The 14,837-nt window shown below is 66.2% G+C and overlaps 2 protein-coding genes across 7 annotated transcripts; both read left to right on the plus strand.

Annotated features, from left to right (window-relative positions):
* The first annotated feature begins 372 nt into the window (after positions 1-372).
* On the plus strand, positions 373-9,948 carry TRABD (TraB domain containing). 6 transcript variants are annotated; one of them, XM_047065709.1, is made up of 11 exons: positions 3,616-3,993; positions 5,382-5,446; positions 5,541-5,609; positions 6,017-6,095; positions 6,525-6,691; positions 7,013-7,153; positions 7,565-7,675; positions 7,768-7,907; positions 8,148-8,320; positions 8,405-8,516; positions 8,647-9,948. In XM_047065709.1, the coding sequence occupies exons 3-11, from the start codon at positions 5,577-5,579 to the stop codon at positions 8,822-8,824; spliced, it is 1,134 nt and encodes a 377-aa protein (XP_046921665.1). In that variant the 5' UTR covers positions 3,616-3,993; positions 5,382-5,446; positions 5,541-5,576; the 3' UTR covers positions 8,825-9,948. The 6 variants fall into 6 exon arrangements, with proteins under 6 accessions (XP_046921666.1, XP_046921662.1, XP_046921661.1 ...); XM_047065710.1 differs by lacking the exons at positions 3,616-3,993; positions 5,382-5,446 and adding an exon at positions 373-397; XM_047065706.1 differs by lacking the exons at positions 5,382-5,446; positions 6,017-6,095 and adding an exon at positions 663-979 and having other exon boundaries at positions 3,921-3,993.
* Positions 9,949-10,024: 76 nt separating this feature from the next.
* On the plus strand, positions 10,025-13,099 carry LOC124501485 (angiopoietin-related protein 5-like). Its single transcript, XM_047065711.1, has 6 exons — positions 10,025-10,540; positions 10,618-10,645; positions 11,165-11,256; positions 12,002-12,128; positions 12,275-12,460; positions 12,762-13,099. The coding sequence occupies exons 1-6, from the start codon at positions 10,454-10,456 to the stop codon at positions 13,061-13,063; spliced, it is 822 nt and encodes a 273-aa protein (XP_046921667.1). The 5' UTR covers positions 10,025-10,453; the 3' UTR covers positions 13,064-13,099.
* Positions 13,100-14,837: the final 1,738 nt, after the last annotated feature.

A 14,837-nucleotide genomic window follows, 5' to 3' on the forward strand; every position in this document is an offset into this window, starting at 1 on the left:
GGACACAAGCCCGGGGACTCGAACTCATGTCTCCACCGTCACCTCCTTCCTCCTGGAACCGGAGGCGCCGGGGGCGGGGCAGGGTGGGGCGGGGCTTCTCGCGCGCGGCCCCCTGGGAAGTGTAGTCCGCCGGCGCTCGCGCGCAGCCCCCTGGGAAGTGTAGTCCGCGGGTGGCTGCGCGCGGACCCCTGGGAAGTGTAGTCCACCGGCGCGAACCGGGCGCGCCGACGGAGCGGACGGGCGGCGCGTGGAACTGCGCTTCCCGGCATGCCGAGCGCCGCCCGCCCCCGTCCCCGGGCCGTCCGGCCGCCCCGCCCCCGGTCCCGGCCCCGGTCCGCCCCGTCCGGTGGGGCGACGAGCCGCATGGAGGCCGGCTGAGGAGCGCCGCCCCGCCTCGGTACGCTGCGCGGCGAGGGTCCCGGCTGACGGGCCGGGGGCGGGGGCGGGGGCCCCCTCGCTCTGGGCCCGGCCCAGTCAGCCCCCAGCGTGGGGCCTGGGGTCGGAAGGGTCAGCCCTGGCCCGTGAGGAGTGCGCGCGGGGCCGGGCCGGCGGCCGGGGCTCGCGGGGACAGGGGGCGGGCGGAGCAGGCTTGCGGGCTCGGGTGGGGCCCCCGGCGCGGGGGCCGCGGGCGAGAAGCGGGGGCCGCACCTCTGCGGGTGGAGACCCTGGGCTCTTCCCCAGAGCCGGTGGCCTCTGCCCGTCAGGCTGAGCGAGCGGGGCTGCCATATGGCGGGGTGGACGGCGCGGCCGAACTCCGCAGGCCTGCAGCAGTCTGCGCTCTGTTTCCGTGAAGCGGCTTTACTGAGCTGTAACTCATGTGCCACGAAGTACCGCGTAGGAGAGTCTCCGTAAAACTGTCCCAGCACAGGCAAGGCTGCCTTGGCTTCGGCATCTCAAAAACAGCCAGGAAGTCTGCTCGGAAGTCCTTGCCCCCTTTGGAGATCAGGACAGCCTCGTTAGGAGAATGGGTGGTTTCCAGGTGGGAGCCTGCTTACTGGCTTTGGGGTTCCCCGGAGAGGAAGATGGGCAGGCCGCCAGGCTCACTGCTTTCTTGGGCAGGCTCCCCTCTCCCTAGGTCTCTTGTCCCCTTTGCTCTCCTGCTCGCCCCCTTGCAGTGTGACTGGAAGGGAGCCTTGACCCCAGGACCACTGGGCAGTCTTGCAGGCTGGTGGTGCTCCCTACACCGCGCCCTGCAGTGGTGATCAGGGCGGGGGCCCAAGGTCGGGCGGGGTGCAGGCTCCAGCAGGGCCAGCCAGGGGAGGTGGACAAGGAGCCATTCAGGCCTCCAGCCCAAATGCAAGTTGGCCCGTGGCCTCTACCCCAATCCCAGACTTTGCCACACTTCCATAAAGCAGGTGCTGCCAGACCCGGGGGTGTCCATTGCCAGGGGGGCCCAGGCTTAAGAAGTGGGGGTGTTGGGAAGTTCAGGGCTTTGGCCACGTCCCGCTGTCTCCCACTTGGTCATTTGAGTCTGCAGCCCGCTGGTCTGTCCGGTCTGGGACTTTTGGCTTCCTGAGCAAGCCCAGTGGGCTGGTTCGGAGATGCGGGCTTTTCTGGGAACTCCGTTTGGTGCCAGTCAGCCCTGGCCACACTGAGAAGCGGGCTGGGATCCGGGGGGCAGTTTGTGGCTTCTCAGTTTTTAGAGCGTGGAGGGGGCGGTGATGGTGTCTCAGTCTGCTCTGCAGCCGTAACAGAACCGCAGAGACGAGGCTTAAATAGCAGACTGTTTTCTCACAGCTCTGGAGGCTGGGAGTCTAAGATCAAGGTGCCGGCCAACCTGGTTGCTGCTGAGGGCTTTGCCGTCCTGGCTTGCAGACGGCTTTCCTCTCCCTGTGTGCTCACATGGCCAGCGGCCTGGTGTCTCTTCTCATAAGAGCCCTAGTACCATCATGGGGCCCCACCCTCATGACTTCGTGTAACCTTAGTCACCTCCCAGAAGTCCCACCTCCAAACACTGTCATCATGGGGATTAGGGCTTCAATACTGAACTCCGGGGGACACGATTCAGTGCATAGAGGTGGGACCCAGGAGAAGGTCGCCGCCTGGGCCGGGCAGGCAGGAACCTGTGTCACTCACACTGACCTGTCCGACGTTCTCAGCTTCCATCCTGAAATGCACACCCGGCAGGACAATTTCCGACACTTCGTCCAATGCAGAACCGCTTAACCCGCTACTCTGATTTGTGTCTCAGGGCTCACAGCGCAGGTGGGACCCTGACGGAGGCGGGGCTTTCCTGTCCTTTGAGCAGGCCCTTCGCTGGAGTCCTGGACAAGATGGGTCCCAAAGCTGTTGGGAATTCCCGCTGCTTTGGAGTCTGACTTCCTGGAAGCGTGCGGGTGATTGTGCTGCTGTCCTGTGTGTGCAGGACTATAATTTCTAGAGCCAGATAGTGGTGTGGCCCTTTCCAGAGAAGGAGACAGTTGGGGAAAACTCACGTTTCAGTGTCTTCCGAACCAGATTGCTGGCTCTTTTCATGCCCCGACAGGAGTAAGTGCACAGAGGTCTGGAGGTCACGGGCTGAAGTGAAGACTGAGTGTGGTACCTGTCTCGCAGCCAGGAGAGGGCCTAGTGTGTGCAGACAGATGGGACGGCTGGGTGACTGCTCTGAGCACCTCGATCCTAGAGGCGGGAGCGGAGTCCTCGCGGGCTGAAGGGTCCTGCCCGGGGCCTCGCCGCACCACGTCATCGGCCTTGCTGGTCTGAGGTCTGGCCCTGCAGCCTGGTCGCTGGCATCTGGCCACAGGTCGTCTCCATGGACAGTCCTGCTTGGCAGCGACAGCCGGTCCTGCTTCGTGCCAGGGTCACAGGCTCCCAGCATCGGTGGCTGTGGCCCGGCCAGGTCGCAGGGCCATGTGCTGGAGCGTGGATTCAGGAGGGGGCACGGGTATCTCCCCTGGAGGGTGTCAGCCAGGGGTCTCCTGGTCCCCGCAGCATGCGGTGGTGGAGGGAGCTGTTAGGACCTGTAGATCCGGACAGCGTGTGGCGGGAAACCAGGAGGCACGTGGACGCCCCACCGCAGCTACCTGCGGGTGCAGGGAGTGGAGGCTGGGCCCAGAGGTCTGCGGGAGGCGGGAGGCACTTTGCTGCCCTCCTGGCAGCTGGGAGAGGCTCAGGCCTCAGCTGTAAATATTTGAAACTGCATATGGGGGTGGGGGGCGGTTAAGCCATTGAAATGACATCCTACAAGGGTATTGCCAGGGGACCCCGCCCCCGCAGCGGAGGGAAACCAGGGTATCGGAAGGTGTGTGGAGGCGACAGCCTCAGACAAAGAGGCTTCTCAGAATCTCAGACTCTTGGTGTTGAAGGAGCCTCGGTGGCCTTCCTGCCTGACTGGGCCAGGCGCCCACCTCTGGGGAGCAGCTGCAGGAGGGGACCCGGGTGCTGCGCCACAGTGGGGGGCCGAGCCATTGCCGACTCAAGGCTTGCCTGCCACCCCCAGCCTGTAGGCTGCAGGACCTGGAAGGGCCTCCCCAGAAAGGTGCCCCTGGCCCGCACAGAGTGGGGCCTGCCTGTCCCCTGTGGGCACAGAGGGTCGTCTGGCCGGAGGGAGGGGGAGGGAGGGAGGGAGGATGCGCCCTGGACCTGCACCCTAGACCTGTAGCCACCACACCGTGGGAGGGAGGGCTGAGGCACCACAGTGACCTCCATGGTGACCTCCCGCTTGCGTGTTCTTACAGGAGCCTTCCTGCCAGGGCACAGGATGTTTTCTTAAAAAGTTTTTCTAGTACCTTGGCAGCCGTGTGCTGCTCGGGAGAACTGTTTGCTTTTTTGCATGGAGCCTGACGAAGGGCCATCGCCCCGGCTGCCCTGCTGGGCCGGCTCTGGGGCCTGGGGGCTGGGGGGGCGGGGTGGCGGGAGCTCCAGTGACCGCTCAGCCCCACCCCTCCAGCTCCAGGCTCCGCTTCCTGTTTGCATTTCAGTTGGCACCTTGCATGGTGGAGCGCTTTCCTTCTGTGAAGCAGGAAGACGGGCTTTGGGGATCCCGGACAGGAGGTACTGGGGGAGGGGTGCTCAGGAGGCCAGGCCCTCCTCCCCTCCGCAGCCACCCCTTTCTGCTGGCCCGGAGAGGCCGGGGCCCAACTGTGTCCTCCAGCCCTAAGCCAGTTCCTCTTCCAGAAACTGGGCCATCCTCTAGAGGGGCCGCCCCCTCCCACCCTTGGTCAGCCCCGGGGCACGTGAGAGTGCTGGTTAAACTGGGAGGGAGCCCTGCCCTGCCCCAGACTGCCTGCACGGGGTGGGGGGTGGGGGGCTGCCTGCACGGGGGTGCGCGGTGAGCCACCGGTGGTCATGGCCTGGGTGAACCCTGTCTGCTCCCTGCTGCTGCGTGACCACAGGCCTGAGGGACAGGAACCTGGCCCGGCGTCGCACTGGCCTTATCATTTGCCCTTCCTTCTTGTGAAAGTTTGAGAGAAGTGTGCAGCCCCAGGAAAACGGGTGAGGCGAGGGTCCGTGGCGCCCTGGGGCAGCCGCACCCCGTTCCCCCAGCACTGCCCAGAGGCACGTGTAACACTCACGGGCTGGGTGGTCTTGAGAACCCAGCCACGGTACCGCGGCCCAACTTCAGACAGGTCGGGGTGGTTCCCTAATCCCACAGTCTGCACGAGGTCCCTGGTCAGACTCCTCGGGGGGCCTGGTCGTTTCGAGCTGCGCTCAGAGGTGGCCCGGAGGCAGCAGCAGACCCTGGCTTGAGTTTCCGCGGCGTCTCGGGGAAGCACGGGTGAAACCCGCGTTGGCGATGCTGCTGTCTCGCGCCTGACAACCAGAACCACACGTCCCGGTACAGGCCTCGGGCCCCTCACTCCCCTTGGCCCCGGAGGTCCGGATGGTCCGCTGTCCTTTGTCCTGGTGACAAAGCCCTTTCCAGGAAGTGCGCCTGCTGTGCCCACATGACTGTCCCCCCCCCCCCAAGCTCCTGGCTCCTTCTGAGGGGGGCGGCCAGAGAGCCTTGCTCCTTCCCGCTTCCGCGATGCTGACACTCACACTGTGGCTCCCGACGGGGCAGCGGCCGTCACGCTGAGTCTGAGTTCCAGAGACGCCTGGGTGACTCCGCTGAAGGCGTTCAGCACCAACTTGATACTCAGACTCACGTCTTCTGCTGGGTTTTCTCACCTGCGGGAGTTTGGCGCAGTGTGTTTTGTTCCAGAGCCGGAAAGGGAACGTCCCGGTCTGCCTGACTGCCCCTCAGGGCTGGTCCCTGAGCTCCAATGCCTTGCTCTCTGTGGGGTAAACGGGAGATGGGGGTGACAGGTCTGCTCGGCAGAGGACCCCCAGTTCACTGGCGGGGGCAAAGCCAGGCCTCTCCAGCTCTGTTCTTAGCCCCGTGGTGCAGGGTTTGTATGCCGCTCACAGCCAGACTCTCACACCTGCTGTGCCGGCCACAGGGACCCTGGACCCCGGCCGTCCGTAGCTGGTGACTGACAGGCGTCAATCTGGAAGGGCAGAGGCGGTAATGCCACCCACGGATCTTTCAGATCAGACTGAGCCCCGTGGTGCCCTGAGCCCCGTGCGCAGGTGAAAACGTGCTTCCTGTATTTCCTCAGGTATCCCTCACCAGTGCCAGGAGCTGCCTCCCAGCCATGGAGGGGGAGGAGGAGCGGTCACCTCAGGAGGTCAGAGCCTGGGCTGGATGCTGGGCGGGGGGTAGGGGGGCGGCTGCTTCCTGAACGACCTCGAGCTCGGGGTCTGGCCAGCTGCTCAGCAGAGTGTGGGCTCCCCCTCAGTGTGGTCGCCTGGGGTCACCGTGGCTGCTTCTATGCATAGAGGAGCATTACGTGGCTTTTGGAGGGTGGGGGGTGGGTTCTGGGTCAGCCAGGGGGACCCGGGGGCAGGGAGCCCTGGGGGTGGGCCGTATCCAAGGAAATGATCACAGAGATTTCATCCCGGGGAGCACACAGAGTTGACAGAGCAGCAGCCCCTGAGCTCTTGATGGGCCCGCTGGGGACAGGTGGGTGCCAAGTGTCCCGCAGCCCCCAGGGAGGGTGGTGCCCTGACTCAGACACTCCTGTTCCCTCTGCAGGCTGACACGGAGCCCGTTGTCCCAGTGGGGTCTTCCGAGGTGGTGCCCAGGGTGCTTTCCGGAGAGCCCCAGAACCTGTGTGCGTGCTCCCTGACACCATTCAGTGCTGGGGGGCCGGTGGGGGTGGGCAGCTCCTGGCCAGGCGGGGCTTGGGCTGAGTTTGTGGGGAATGGGGGCCCCAGCCAGCCCCAGGTTGTTGGGTGGGAGGCTGAGTGCTTCAGAGCTGCCCTGGGGACCTCGGCCCCGCATGGTCACGGCCATCCCCGTCCTGGCTCCCTCGGTGCCTGGGTGATTCTCATCGTGGAGACTGCAGACCTCGCCAAGGCCCAGGCCCCTTTTCACAGGGAAGGTCTACTCCGACGGCACCGTGCCGGTCGCGTGCGCTGTAGTGAGCAGTGCTGAGTGTGGGTGGCAGCCCGTCGAGGCCGGGGGAGCCCCGTGGAGAGAGCTGCTCAGGAAGGTGGGCCCCGGTGCGCACGGCACCCCAGCTGGCCTGCTGTCCTTGCAGCCGACGCCGACGCTCTGTCCCTGCTCCTGGAGATGAAGCTGAGGAGGCGGCGGGAACGGCCCAGCCTGCCGCGCACCGTGACCGAGCTGGTGGCCGAGGACGGGAGCAGGGTGTACGTGGTGGGCACAGCCCACTTCAGCGATGACAGCAAGAGGGACGTCGTGAAGGTGAGGCCCGCCACACCGGGCTGGCCTTGGGCCGAGCGGCCCCCTCCCGTGAGCCCCCACTTCCTCCTCCGCGACGCCAGCGCCCCTCAGAAGGGAGGTTTCTGATGCCGGGGAAGCCTCGCAGCCTGGGCGCTTTCCTGTTTAGCGATCGGCGAACTTCTTGTAGCTTCTCGGTTGCTTCCAGAAACGAGTTGTGGCCACAGCAGCCGAGGTGGCCCCTGGGGCCGGGCCTCCCGGTCGGTTCCAGGGCGGCCTCCGCCTGCGGGGCCGGGGCCGGGCCGGGAGCAGGGCCCCGGGGCTGAGCCGGCATGTCCGTTGCAGACCATCCGGGAGGTGCAGCCTGACGTGGTGGTGGTGGAGCTGTGCCAGTACCGCGTGTCCATGCTCAAGATGGACGAGAGCACGCTGCTCCAGGAGGCCAAGGAAATCAGCCTGGAGAAGCTGCAGCAGGCCGTGAGGCAGGTGCGGCGCCGGGCGGCCTTCCGGGCAGCAGGGCGGTGCCCCGCCCACCCTGGCCGGAGGCAGGAGAGGGGCTCCCCTTCACCGGGTTTCGGACGAGGGAGGACAGGCGGGTGGTGCTTCGGCCCCGAGGCGAGGGCCGGACGGGGACCCCGGGGTTCGCCGAGCGGGTCCTGGGGCACGGGGGGTGGCCGCGGAGTGCGCTCCAGCCTGCCTGCCGGCTCCGCGTGCCGCTCCCTCACGCTGACGTGTGCCCCTCGGGGACACGGGCGGGGGCGGCTGGAGGGAAGTGGGGCCTCAGCATCCGCCGTGGCTGTGGCCACCTGCCCGAGGCCCTTGCTCAGCCCCACGACGTAGGCTAGGCCTGTGCTCTGTGCCCACGCGGCCGCTGACCCTCGGTCCCCTCCCCTGCAGAACGGGGTCATGTCTGGACTCATGCAGATGCTGCTGCTGAAGGTGTCGGCCCACATCACCGAGCAGCTGGGCATGGCCCCTGGCGGCGAGTTCAGGGAGGCCTTCAAGGAGGTGGGCCGGGGTCCGGCCGGGCCGGGGGCTCAGGGCACGGGAGCCGCCCCGGGGCTCAGGCTTCCCCAACCAACACCCAGCCCCTGCCCCAGGCCAGCAAGGTGCCTTTCTGCAAGTTCCACCTGGGCGACCGGCCCATCCCCGTCACCTTCAAGAGGGCCATCGCCGCACTGTCCTTCTGGCAGAAAGTCAAGCTGGCCTGGGGCCTGTGCTTCCTGTCAGACCCCATCAGGTAGGGCCCCTCGGCCTCCGGCAGGCAGCCCCACCCAGGAAGCGGGGCCCAGCCCCCGCCGCGTGGCACGTTCCCCCTTGTTCTCGGGCTGAGCCTCCTCAAACAGGGCCTTCCCGCTCCTTCCTTCCGCCGTGATCCCAAACAAAGAGGGTACCGAGGTCCCTGCCCTGGGTCAACAGCGCCGGCCTCCCGCCGGCCGCCCCGTGCCCGCGAGGCTGGCAGCGTGCCCTCTGCCCCCAGCAAGGACGACGTGGAGCGCTGCAAGCAGAAGGACCTGCTGGAGCAGATGATGGCCGAGATGGTCGGCGCGTTCCCCGACCTGCACCGCACCATCGTCTCTGAGCGCGACGTTTACCTGACCTACATGCTGCGGCAGGCGGCCCGGCGCCTGGAGCTGCCCCGCTCCTCTGACGGTGACGGCGACGGCCGGCCCCGGGCGGGGGCTCCCCAGGCGCCGTGCCCGCCGGGCGGGGGCTGATGCTTCCCTTTCCCCACAGCCGAGCCCAGGAAGTGTGTCCCCTCGGTGGTGGTGGGTGTCGTGGGCATGGGCCACGTGCCGGGCATCGAGAAGAACTGGACCACCGACCTCAACATCCAGGAGATCATGACGTGAGTGCCGCCCACGTGCGCCCTGCAGTCCCTGAGCACAGAGCCCGGCGGGGTCGCGGCCAGGCTGGGCTGGGGGCTGGGGGGCAGCGTGCGCCCCCCAGCCAGGCCCAGCCCGCCCTCCCTTCCCCAGCGTCCCCCCGCCGTCCATCTCCGGCAGAGTGTCCCGGCTGGCCGTGAAGGCCGCCTTCTTGGGCCTGCTGGGCTACGGCCTTTACTGGATGGGGCGCCGCGCCACCAGCCTGGTCCTGTCACTGCCTGTCGCTCAGTACTGTCTGCAGAGGGCGTCCGCGGCCCGGCCGCGCAAATAGGAAGGACCAACGCGTGGCGGCTCCCGTGTCACCGCTGAGGGGCGCTGGGGCTGGCCCCCCCCCCCCAACGAGGAGCGGCTGGGTGCCACCCCCTGTGGGGGTCCAGGCCCGGCCACGCCTCTCCTCCCCCAACCCGCCCAAATAAAGAAATATTTAACTGCTCTGAGCTCAGGCTTCCCAGCAGCCCCCTCCCCACCCTCGTCCCCGGCCCTGCAGGGACCGCTCTTGGGGTTCATGGGCATCAGGACGCGCTGGTGGGGGAGGGGCCAAAGGTGCACACTGCCCCACCCCCATCCCCGGCCCCCAGGTGAAGGGGCGTGGTGGGCATGGCCAGCCATCCCCTACCTCACTGTGCCTTCTCACGCGCTGGCAGCAGGAGCCCTGGCCCGGGAGCGAGTCCCAGTGGGTTCTGGGCCACCGGGTTCCTGGCCGGCATGTTTGGGAAGGGCCAGGTCACCCCACGCAGCTCTGTCGTGGCTCCTGGGAGCGTCCCTCCCGCCTGGGCAGCTTGGCCACGCTCGGTCGCGGCGGGCGCACACCAGCTCTGCCTGCAGACGGTGTGTGGTTTTGGTTTTTAAAAATGTCTGAAGTTTTTTTACTCAGGTAATTTTAACTTAAGAGAAAAACTGAAGCAAATGTCAGAAAATACTAGCCTTAAACCTGGTTGGGACAAAGAGAACGTGTGCGTGGGGGGACCTCGATCCCGAGAGGGTGAGCCCGTGGGAGAAAGGTCAGCCTCCACAGGGGGGTGCCAGGCCCGCCTCTGGCTGGGGGCTTCTGGGGCTGCAGCCCTCGGACGGGAGCCTTCCTCGGCCCCAACCTCAGTGGACAGCGGGCGCGTGTCCGCTGTGGGGCGGGACAGACGGAGACCCGAGGTTGGGCCGAGCCCACGCGGGGCTCCCACCCCGGGCACCTCCCTGCGGCCACGCTCCGCGGGTCATGTGTCTGTGACACGGCCTCTGTGCAGCCCACCCGGGCCCCGGGGCCACGCTTGATTGTGTTTGTGTTGACTCGATGTCTGACAAAACCAGGTGAAACCCACGGCCGTGAACGGGGCCGCACCGTGTTTTCCTGTCATACATGTACTCATTCCTGAGAAATGGAAATAAAGTCTAATTTTGGAAGCTCCTGTTTTGTGAAGTGTGTAGAAATGAGCGCAAGCGGCAGGGAGGAGGTGACGGGTGGCAGCAGGGGTGACCGGCCTGGGCCTAGTGGTCTGGAGAACTTCCTGCCGCCAACACCTGCCTCTCAGCACTAGATCTAGGCCCTGGGGCCCCCGGCACCTGCCTGTCCCAAGTGCGGACCCTGGCCGAGCGAGGACACCAGCCAAGGGGAAGTGTGCTCAGGGACAGGCAGTAGTCCCTGCCCCTCACCTCCCTGGTCCACACCCTCAGGCTTCCCGCCCTACTCAAACCTCCCCCAACCCGGCACGGGGGCGGGGGTGGGAGGGTGGGGGGAGGCGGGGCGAGCCCAGCGCCCGAACAAAAGGCGGCGGGACCAGTGGCTCAGATCTGCCCGGAAGGACCACAGTGAGCACCCAGGGTGGTGTGGGCCGTCCGTGGGCGTGAAGGGAGGCTGGTAGGGCTGCGGGCTGGGCTCTCCCCCACCAGGGCTGCACCCTCCGGAAGCATGGCTGCCCGCCCCGTACTGGGTCTTGCTGCTATCCTCTGCCTCTCTGTGCCCCAGGCCAGCTCCATGGTGCGGCATCGACAGCCGGTAAGAGTGGTCATCGGGCCGGTGGGTCTCGCCGGGCTACCAAGACCGCCCCCGACCAATGTCCTCTCTCTCCACAGGTCCAGGTGGTGCTGCTGGAACCCCAAGGTCGGGATGGGGTGGGGGGGCGTCAGGTCTGGGCAGCCTCTGGCCTGTCACCCACGGGCCCTGCCCTGGCAGGCCTCACACCCCATGAGGACCGGGCTGGGTCCCTGCCCCAGACGGCCTGGGAGGAGGGCAGACAAGGACCAGGCCCCACTGTGTTCCTGTGTTAGGAGGGGCCCGCTGGGCTCAGGGCAGCCCTCCCGCCACTGCCAGGCCAGGGGGAGGAAGGTGGGGGAACCGTGAGGGACCTTCCCAGGGCAGCAGGTGAAGGGGAGAGGTTCTGTCTGGGGGCCACGGGAAGAGTTGAGGGTCTGGCTGAGGGTTGCGGCCCGGCCAATTTGCAGAGCCCAAGGAACAGCCACTCCCAGAGAAGAGGCCTGAGGCAGGCGAGGCCCAAACTCGGGAGACTGCCCGTCTGCCAGATTGTCCCAGGGCCTCTGCAGGAGGAGGGCTCCGGTTCTGGTCACTGGGGGACCACGGCCCCCTCCCAGGCCTGAGCCCTCCTGGCCGCGTCTCCCACAGGGAGGGACTGCTCTCAGATCTGGGTGGAGAAGCCCAGAGCCCCCAGCGGTGTGTACACCATCCAGCCAGAGGGAGCCAGCGCCCCCTTCCAGGTGAGCAGCCCTCAGCGGGGTGAGGGTCCAGGAGATACTCCGTATGACTTGCTTGGGCAAAAACAAGAGAAGTTACTTGTTCAAGTAACAGGGAAGGACCGGCCGGACCGGGTGGAGTCTGTCCTCAGACACAGCCGGGCACGGAGATGTTCACGGACTTTGCCGGGGGGGGGGGTTATTTTATTTTATTTTTTAGTGCTTATCTTGAGAGAGAGAAAGAGAGATTGAGAGTATGTATGCGCATGAGTGGGGAGGAGCAGGAGAGGGAGAGAATCCGGAGCAGGGTCTGCACTGTCAGCACAGAGCCCGATCCGGGGCTTGGACTCTCCAACTGTGAGATCATGACCTGAGCCAAGATCAAGAGTCAGACACTTAACTGAGCCACCCAGGCGCCCCACAGACGTTGTTTTATAGTCAGGAAAGGTTGGGAGAAACCCAGCTTGCGCCTGTGAAGGCACGAACAAGGAGAGATTCCAGGATCCGACGTTAGGTGAAAAAACAAAGCCACAGAGCAGGTGCAAACGGACATGAACGTGGGCGGCCCTCCCGAGGCCTGGGGCGCTGCCGTGGATCCTCGCCCTGCTTCTGAGAATGTGGCTTCGTTACGATGCGAGTTTACAGGACACGGACAAGCAGGAGAAGTTTCGGTTTTCAAACAGAAAGCGTTTGGGGGGGCACAGACAGGACAGGGGCAGCCTACGTGGGTCCAGCCAGGCACTGCCTGCCACGTGCAGTCCTTCCGCAGGCTCTGTGCGACATGCGAGAGGACGGTGGCTGGACGGTGATTCAGAGCCGGGACCGGGGCAGGCGGAGGCGTCTGGACTTTGAGAGATGCTGGCAGGAGTACAAACAGGGCTTCGGAGACTTGACGGGTAGGAGGGCCGTGTGCCTGTGGGCACAGGGGCGTGCACCCCGAGGCTGGTGTCTGGGGGTCGCCGGGCACACAGGGCAGAGACGATAGGAGGAGGCCGGGGTGGCCGTCACGCGGCAGCCTCAGCCTGGGTGCCCACCCCTGCAGGTGACCACTGGCTGGGGCTGCAGCACATCTCTGACCTGACTTCCCAGCCGGGCCTGCGCTCAGAGCTCACGGTGGACCTTCTGGATGCGGACGACCACACGCTTCAGGCCCACTATGACAACTTCCACGTGGACGGGGAGGACCTGTTTTACCGACTGACCCTTGGCCTGTACTCTGGGAACGCAGGTGAGTGCTTGGGAGGTAAGGGGGCCTCGTGCCTGCCCCCCGCCCACACGCACAAGTGTCCTGCTTTGTCCACTGGACTCTCCAGGCTGGGGGGAGGGGTAGTCTTGCCACGGGGCCAGGGTGGGTAGGGAAGGTTGGGTCCCTGGAGACCCTGGCTTTCCGGCCCACATCTGTCAGCCTCAATGCTCCGGGCGAGGCTGTCGCTCCCCAAGCGTCTGCCCTGCGGTCTCAGACGCCGAGGCAGCCAGAGCGCGGGCCGGAGGGGCAGCCGGCCCGCCACCCACGCCACCACGCTGTGCAGGGGACGCGTTCCGGGGCTTGGGCCGCACGGATGACCAAGAGGGCTGTGGCTTCAGCACGCTGGACCGCGACCGCGACCACTGCTCACCCTGCACGGACGGCACCCGGCCCTTCACCAGCTGCAGCCGCGATCGCTCGGGCGCCGGCTGGTGGTACAGCGACTGCGGCCAAGCTGACCTCAACGGGCCGTGGCCGGAGCGCGGAGGGGCCGCCTCGGGCATGCGCTGGGCCACCGGCAACCACCGGCCCACCCTGCGCGCCAGCGTGCTGCGCGTGCGCACCACTGCTTCCCACAAGGCCTAGGCCCCTCGGTGGCCGAGCCTCATTAAACGTTCAAGCCCTGCCGTCTGCTGTGTCTTCCTCGGGATGGGGATAGGGGAGGCGCCGAGCTCAGCTCCTGCCCAGCCTGGCTGCCCAGACCCAGCGCTGCCCACCCAGGACGCCTGTCCGTGCACCTGGGGAAATCCACGAAGCCCAACCTTGAGGCCAGAAGCAAGGTCACCAGGTCTGGGAGGGCACTGCCCGTCCCTGCTGACCTGCTGGAACCCTTGACACCCACCCGATGCCCCCACTGGCTGTGACCTCTGTGAGGGCAGCCAGCGGGACACAGCCTGGTGCTTTTGAGCCTTCAAGAACCCGATCCCACCAGATCCCAAAGCGTGGGCAAGACAGTGGGGTCAGGGGGCAAAGAGATGAGTCAGAAGGGCCTGGGACCTGGGGAAGACGAGATGGGCTCGGGCCAGGTTCCCTAGGCAGTTAGGAAGGAGGCTGGGGACGGGGCACTGTGCCAGCAGGCCCAGATGGGGAGGAAAGTGTCAGACTGCAGGAGACTCTGGGCACTGAGCATCTATGAGGGCCTAAACTCACTGTCCCCCACACGGATGAGGACTCAGCTGGAGGGGGGTTGAGGGGGTCTCCCAATGCCACTCAGCTGGCAGGGGCAGAGACGGTTCACACGAGGTCTGGGAAACCCACGTTGTGGCCCCAGGAGAAAGTTCCAGAGGTGGCTCCTTGAACTTAAGTGTAGAATCCAGCCAGGAGGGAGCTTGTATGTTTGTCCAGCTTCTGGTCTCCGGTTCCAGTATGGGGCCGGGAGTGGGGCGGGGGACACTGGCAGACCCTTCCAAGGGCCACCCACTCCATGCAGGCATCAAGGGGTCTTTTCAAGGCTCCTCTGAACTGAACACCTGAGTTATTCAGCAACAGTGACCCTGAGGGGGTCTTTGGGGGTGGGGGGCAGACCCTTCAAAGACTCTGCCCTCCGGCGGCGGCGGCACGGGTGAGGAGAGAGACAGAAGAAACAGGAAAATAAGGGATTCAGGTCGTTTCAGGGAAGTGCTACGCAAGGAAAAACACAGGGTGCCAGGCGGCACTTAAGGAGCAGCGTGGCGCCGGGTGGGCATGGAATCCAGAACTCCTGTGAGGAATCCTGCTCCGAGCAGAGGAAGAGCGGGAGCAAAGGCGCTCCTGCACCGGAGAGGCTCCAGGCCAGAGTCTCGCCCAATCTCAGCTTTGGCTTTGCCCTGGGGCTCTTCCCGGGCGGTCCCCACCGACCTTCCTGGACAAACATCCTCTTTCCCTCCTGTCCCGGTGCCCGGCGCAGCTAGAGGACGATCCGGAGACAGACCCTCGGCACAGAGCGGGGCCGGGGCTGACCTTGGCTTCACCCTGGCGGTCTACTAGGGACGTCGCTCAGCACGGTCACCCCACTCGGAGCACTCAGTCCCTACTGTCCGGTGTTTCCCGGGTCGGACCTCCAGGGACCTGCCGGCTCCTCACGCAGAGCAGCCATTCTAGACGGCCCCGCTCCCCCGCTCCCCGGTCCGCTCTAGCGGACCAGCCCCCGGCGCGCTAGTCCTTTTCCCGGCCCATCCCCACGCCCGCCACTCCGCGGCCGCGGGGCGGAACCGCAGGAGCGGACAGGCGTACTCTGCAACCAATCAGAGACCGGCCTTCGCGGGCGCGGCCCGCGCAGGCGCAGTAGTAAACACTAATCCCCCAGTGATTGGGTGGCGGGGCACGCGGGGCCGGGACTTCCGGTCGGGGCAGAGGGACTTCCGCCGCAGCGGCCCCGCGG

Source organism: Lynx rufus, unplaced genomic scaffold (genome assembly GCF_022079265.1).
Source record: "Lynx rufus isolate CCGP_SWC_20201006 ecotype Redwood Valley unplaced genomic scaffold, mLynRuf1.p SCAF_7, whole genome shotgun sequence".
Taxonomy (NCBI): domain Eukaryota; kingdom Metazoa; phylum Chordata; class Mammalia; order Carnivora; family Felidae; genus Lynx; species Lynx rufus.

Coding starts and splice junctions, on each gene's coding strand:
- TRABD (XM_047065705.1), top strand. CDS start 2,753: ATGGACAGTCCTGCTTGGCAGCGACAGCCGGTCCTGCTTCGTGCCAGG. Junction 3,994..5,540: donor TTGGGGATCCCGGACAGGAG/GTACTGGGGGAG, acceptor GTATTTCCTCAG/GTATCCCTCACCAGTGCCAG. Junction 8,321..8,404: donor GCTGCCCCGCTCCTCTGACG/GTGACGGCGACG, acceptor CTTTCCCCACAG/CCGAGCCCAGGAAGTGTGTC.
- LOC124501485 (XM_047065711.1), top strand. CDS start 10,454: ATGGCTGCCCGCCCCGTACTGGGTCTTGCTGCTATCCTCTGCCTCTCT. Junction 10,646..11,164: donor GGTGCTGCTGGAACCCCAAG/GTCGGGATGGGG, acceptor CGTCTCCCACAG/GGAGGGACTGCTCTCAGATC. Junction 11,257..12,001: donor GAGCCAGCGCCCCCTTCCAG/GTGAGCAGCCCT, acceptor GTCCTTCCGCAG/GCTCTGTGCGACATGCGAGA.